The sequence below is a fragment of the Cariama cristata genome, unplaced genomic scaffold (genome assembly GCF_000690535.1).
Source record: "Cariama cristata isolate BGI_N322 unplaced genomic scaffold, ASM69053v1 scaffold14917, whole genome shotgun sequence".
Lineage (NCBI taxonomy): Eukaryota > Metazoa > Chordata > Aves > Cariamiformes > Cariamidae > Cariama > Cariama cristata.
The window spans coordinates 88,783-94,782 of NW_009625138.1; the positions used below are offsets into that span (position 1 = coordinate 88,783).

The 6,000-nt window shown below is 38.2% G+C and overlaps 1 protein-coding gene across 1 annotated transcript in view; it reads right to left on the reverse strand.

The window, feature by feature from the left end:
* The window catches only part of CAMKMT (calmodulin-lysine N-methyltransferase), a gene marked incomplete at its 5' end in the record, with an annotated part of 43,328 nt that extends 38,247 nt beyond the window's left edge, over positions 1–5,081 (reverse strand). The window contains 3 exons of the mRNA XM_009703502.1: positions 855–918; positions 1,972–2,026; positions 5,021–5,081. Coding sequence (XP_009701804.1) covers positions 855–918; positions 1,972–2,026; positions 5,021–5,081 — 180 coding nt within the window. The remainder of the gene's footprint in view (positions 1–854; positions 919–1,971; positions 2,027–5,020) is intronic.
* Positions 5,082–6,000: the final 919 nt, after the last annotated feature.

Consider the following 6,000-nt stretch of genomic DNA (forward strand, 5'->3'; position numbering starts at 1 on the left):
TAAAAAACTAGTCTGCCTTAAAATGCAAATGGAAAGAGTACCAAGGAACAAAAGCAAATAGATACCTTCCTTTTTTTCTTCTCAATTTCTAAAGGCTATTAGTATTCACTGTATATATCTGTTCTTGTTCTGTGCTGATATTTAAAGTGGCCACAATTTATGCTCACTCATTCTCTCGCTCAGCCAAAGTCCTGCTCAATTGTCTGAACTATATGTTCATATTAGAAGGGCATAATAGCAATTTATTATAATATAAGAAATATAATAAAATACTTTCTACAAGGGACAGGAGAGTTTTGCAATCTTACATCAAGAGAAATAATGATAAATTGATAATTGACTAAGCACACTAAATGGGTAATTTGTAGGCAGCTATAACTTAGCAGCAACAATGAAACCATGCATTTCAATATACACTGGAAAAGCTACGACAATATACAAATACTGGATATGTTTTAAGAGGCTAGTATCTGAAAGTAAAAAAAAAAAAAAAAAAAAAATCTAGTTCTTCTGCAAAACGAAAGTGTGAAGGGGAGCTAATGATTTGATTCACTGCTACACCTCCTGTAACGTGCAGCACACACACAATCTTTTAGCACTCAACCATAAGACAAGTATTTACTACTGTACTTGCTCTATACCAACATGTACATTTTTAATCAAAGAAGAAAATGTGGTATTTATTGTGGGGAAAGCTGTAGCTCTGTTCAAGATATTCTACATGTATTTTTTAATTACTTATGTGGGGACTTTTTCTTAATATACCCCATGCTGTCTGTCTTTATATCGATTGTTACTCAGCCAGTAAAAAGGAACGAGCACAACAAACCAGTTTTCTATCTGAATAAGGATACTTTTGATGGCCTTTTCATTTCCATCAGTTAACAGAACTTCTTTGACATCTGCAGAAATAGCAACCTGAAAAAAAGAGCACAGCAAACAATGAGCAAATATGCTTGTCTGTGTGGAAGTGAAGACAGGAGTGACAAGCCTTCAGTATCATGCTTCCTCACCTATTTCTCTGTAACAATCTTCAATCTTTTTTCATTTTATGTCTGCATTATTTTAATCATTCAATCAAATCAGTCAATACTTTTATCATTCCATTTGCGGGAGCCTCTATCTTGCTATCATTCTGTTCCGTAATTGCATTGTGACAGCGGATGATGGTATTCTGAGAGGCTTTCATTTGCGGGCTTCTGTTTATCTAGTAGAGCCATCATACAAGGCTGTCACTCTGCCTTTCAGCTTGCTTCTGTCTGACTGCCTGATGCCCTTCATATAACTTTGCATTGCAGGCAGATGGCTTTGTAAGGGTAATTTTTTTGTGAGCTTTGACATGCTCGCACATTGGGCTGTAACCTCGACACATTGTATAAGAGCGACAGGTTTGTCAAATGCCAATCAGTGTAACAATATGCTTTTATTTGTAGAGACATAAAAACTTGTCTAATGCACTGCACTGCTACATAATATCTCCTGAATACATGACTCAGAACCCAGAGAATGGTGAACGACTCTCCTGAATGGCCAATCTAATTCAAAAGAATCTAATTACCGAGAGCTCTGGATCATGTTTGTTGGTGTAATAATGCAGGCAAAACATTAGCAGCTATATCATGGTGCTCCAACTGTGATTCGCCAGGCTATTCCTGTATCTTAGCAAATGGGACTATAATCTGAAAAAAAAAAAAATGCTTCGGCTATGGCAATGAAAGACAGACCGTACGTGGCCTGGAATGTCACAACAAGAGATATTGACTACACGGAGGTAAAATGTTTCTGCTCATCGAGGCAACCATAAAATCAATATGATACGAAAGCAAGTCAATCTAGAAGGTCTCTCAAGACTCTGCAGCTTGACCGCAGCTGAGGCTGTTGACAGTTCTCTGACCCAGCAGTTGGAGGCACTGGAACATTTTTCCTTTTGTTTCTTCCTCTGAATGGGATTGGAATTGAGAAAAGACCTACCATGAGCCCAGCCAAGCATGTCATGCCACCCCCTAGCTCACACACAGCAAGGTCCCTGAAAGAGAGAAAGGAAATGGTAGAACCCATACAAATTAGATGAAAATGGTCAGAGAGACATATATGTTACAAGAACAAATTGCCATCTGCAGTAAGAACTGAGCTACCAGGAAGTTGTAGAGACATGACTAGGCTACCTCATGTCGTTTTGCGTTTTAAAAATAATTATGAAATAGAAAAGTCACAAAGCAGGCAAATCAGTGGGGGTTCCCTCATTAGTGTTCAGTGCAACATTACCACCGCTGAGCTGAAAAATCTGAGAAGGTTCCCTTTTTTCCCTTGTCAATGGCTCTGTCTTTTAGAACTAAACTAGCTAGAGTAGCGAAAGATAATTGTTAGGAAAGGATAACAATGTTAATCCACATTCATTCTTGCAAAAACAGTTAGAGAAGGAAATGGGGAAATTAATATTATTTATATATCTCTCCATACAGTTATGCCTAAAAACATTTTTATATTAAGAAGAGCGAAGTTTTAAAAGAAGCCATATACCATAAAACAATTACACATGAAGAAATCCGATCCTTCAATTAGCACTTAAAACTGCAAGTGACCTACAAACAATGCTGTTATGAACAACGACGGGAACAGCAAACAGTTAAGCCACAGAAAACTAAACGAAGTTAGTGTCAAGAGCCTAAACTGAGCCCAAGCGGAGAGTTGAATACATGGTCTAAAAGGCTGCTTTTAACTTAGACCATACTGCGCTGTTATTAAGACGTGCATGTGAAATATAATTTGGCGCAGAGAGCGTGCCGGATGGGAGCTTGCAGGGGGAGCCATAAAGAACGTCCTCCAGAGCCACGGCCTGGGCCAGGAGGGGAGGAGCGGGGGATGCTGATCCCACGCCGAAAGCGCGTGAAGCAGCATCCAGGGCAAGGCAGAGCCTCAGTTTAGGAACACGCTGCCTTATAGCTCAATCTGCGGCAACTGTTAGAGCTGCCAGAAACATTCCCATTGCAACATTTTTGACAGGCAGAAAATGGAATTTCAGCTAAACAGATTTTTTTTGGTATACTTTTCTTCTCCCCTAAAATACCAACATTTGAAAATCTATTTTTATGTCAAAGTATACCTCCCGACTCACTCGACACTGATATTTAGGAAGAGCATCTAGGATGCCATATCAGTATCAGTATACAGATGCTGATATTTTGTTCACTGAGGCCAGCAAACTAGGCTATATGACTGTATACTAATGCTCGCTGTCTGGATGGGACAAATTTATTTTTCTTAGACTCCACAAATTTTATTTGAAAAAAAAAACTCTAGTTGTCCTATGTAATGGAAATGAGACAAAAGCCAGACATAGTTTGGAGGAAAAGTTGTACATAAAACCAATGAGAATATAAAACAGATGTGGGAAATGTGCAGTTTGTGGTTTAAATAGGTTTTTCCTCACACAAGTTTTTATTTTTCTAAACCGTATACGTCATATATATTGAAAGTATATACATATGGTTATATATGATTTACAAGGCACTTCATCCTTTGTAAGAGTCATGCTTATTGAAATAAACATAGAAAGTACCTAGTGTGGGGGTTTTAGCGCATTTTGAACCAAATTTGTATGTACATAATATATGAGCATATACATACACACATATACACTTACAGATTTACACATATAAATAATATATTTAGGTGCAAAGTTCCCTTATTAGCAAATATTAAAAATCATATCCATCTCTCAGGCAACATTTAGTGACATTTATCAACAAGAATTAAAATAAGAAACTCTACTCTGAGCATACTGTTGAGAGGGCATAATCCTGAGAAATCAGGATGTGAAACTGCCCATTTCCTCCATGGAAGTTTGACTGATCACTGCCTCTGAGTATCCAGGCTTGCATACCCAAACTAGGAAAATCCCCTTTCAGTGAGCGGCACAGGGAGGTTTGCTGTGACGAGTCTCTGAGAAGAAACAGAGCGTAGAAGTCACGGCATGGGGCTGGACAGCAAAGTGCTACAGGGCCACCGCTACAGCAGCAAAAGTCACACAACGCAGTGGAGGAAGGAGCAGTGGCTACCAGACTAGGTGTGTTAGCTGTCTCCTCAAATGGGGTGGGCTTTGTTCAGGCGGCAGACAGAGTAGAAATGAGGCTCTACGAACCAGGGCATGCTTTGGTGCCAGGTCTTTGATTTGAGATAGGAGTCTGAGCAAGCTGCAGGACCCAGCTTACAGCTGATATGCTTTCAGCTTTGGTACAAGAGGCAGGGACTTACAGCTTGGTCTTCCTTATTTTACCAACACCATATGTACACAGGTTGAGGGATTTTGTGTACTCCAAGCTGGTTTACTTGGTCTTAGCCTTGCACCCTCACTCAGAACACAATTTGTGCCTCTAAATGCATTGTTACAATGGCTTTTCTTGCACCCCATTCATCATCTGGACAATGAAACTTCAAGGATTTCCAAGTGCAAAGCTCTATATACTCAAGGGGAAAGAGAGAGGATGCAGGATGGATTTTATTTTTAGGGGTTCCTACTGGAGTCTTGATAACTGTCTTCTACAAGTTTAGAAAACACGAAAAAACAAAAATCAAATAAAAGTGCAGGATGTCTCAAAATTGTTTCACAACACTTAAACACAGGTGCAAACTCCTCCATTGCTATATGCAGTGATTATTATATATTTTATCAGGTAATATTTTGCTTGCTTTTGCAACAGATGACAGTTTAAAGAATGTCTTTTATTTTTCCTGACCTTCACAATCAGTACCGATCGATTGGAGCTTCACTTTTGTTTCCCAAAAATCAAAGTGAAATAAAACGCCTTGAGTGGAAATCAAAAGTCTTTGACATATAGCAGAAAGCTTGCTGTGCAATATTAGTACCCAAAGGCAGCTCAGAATTCTTTGTTAAGAGCAACATGCTTTCACCTTGAACATTTTAAATTTAATCTGAAGACCTGAATCATAGCAATCTTTACCATGCAGATACAATAAAACTAACAGATCGGAAAATATCTTTTTATGTTTAACTATGTACCTGAATATTTCATTGTGCTTTAGGCAGTAGTAAGCCAGCACTTCTTCAGATGGCCAGAGACCTACAAAACAAAGATATTTGCCTTTTTAGAACAGGTTATTTTTTCTAAAACAGTATTTGTATACATATTACCATTTGCAGAACTCTACCAACTGTTTCATTTTCTAAATTTGCCATAATACCATGGATAAAGAAACAAACAAGACTTTTAATGGAAGACTTCTGTTTTAAGCATTGGAACTGAATATTTCATAGATTTCATCCTGACTAATGATCAGAAATTTACTTTATACATACACGCACACACATATATAAACATACACATATATCTATACATATACATACAATTATCAAGACTTTAAAAGTTATATAAAATTTAATTCTATGAAACTTCTGACATTTGGGCATTCACATGAACATCAAACTGTTTGTACCAGGCCAGATGCGAGGCCCACCTTGCCTTGTAGCCTGTTTCTAACAGTGAACAGGAGCCCCCTCCTTTTTTATCAGCTGTCCTCTACAGTCATTTAACTTCTTCCCAGTTTCTTTTTATTTAGCTCCTTTTCTCTTAGGTTTTGTTAGGTCAGGCATCAGTCTACTATAAGGGACACTGACCAGCAACATATGTTAAGGACAAATACAGGACTAGAGCAACAACGCAGCATGATTCCTAGTTGTGGCTCAAGAAGTTCCTGAGGAGGAGAGGAGATACAGGGGATAAGTTCTGTTTAACAGTCATCAAAGGATTTTTCTAGTTGTTCTGTGGACTGTGGTAAAATTTTCATAGCTGCAATATCCCATGGCAAAGAAGCACCACAGTTTTACTGTGCTGTACAAGGAAACATCTCCTCTCTCTTGTTTTGTACTTGCCTTCCTGAAATTTTCATTTGAGGCTCTGTAGTTCTTGTATGGCAATAGATAGGAGCCATCACAGTTTTTTCACCTCATCTGTATTATTCTTTATAATATATATAATATAT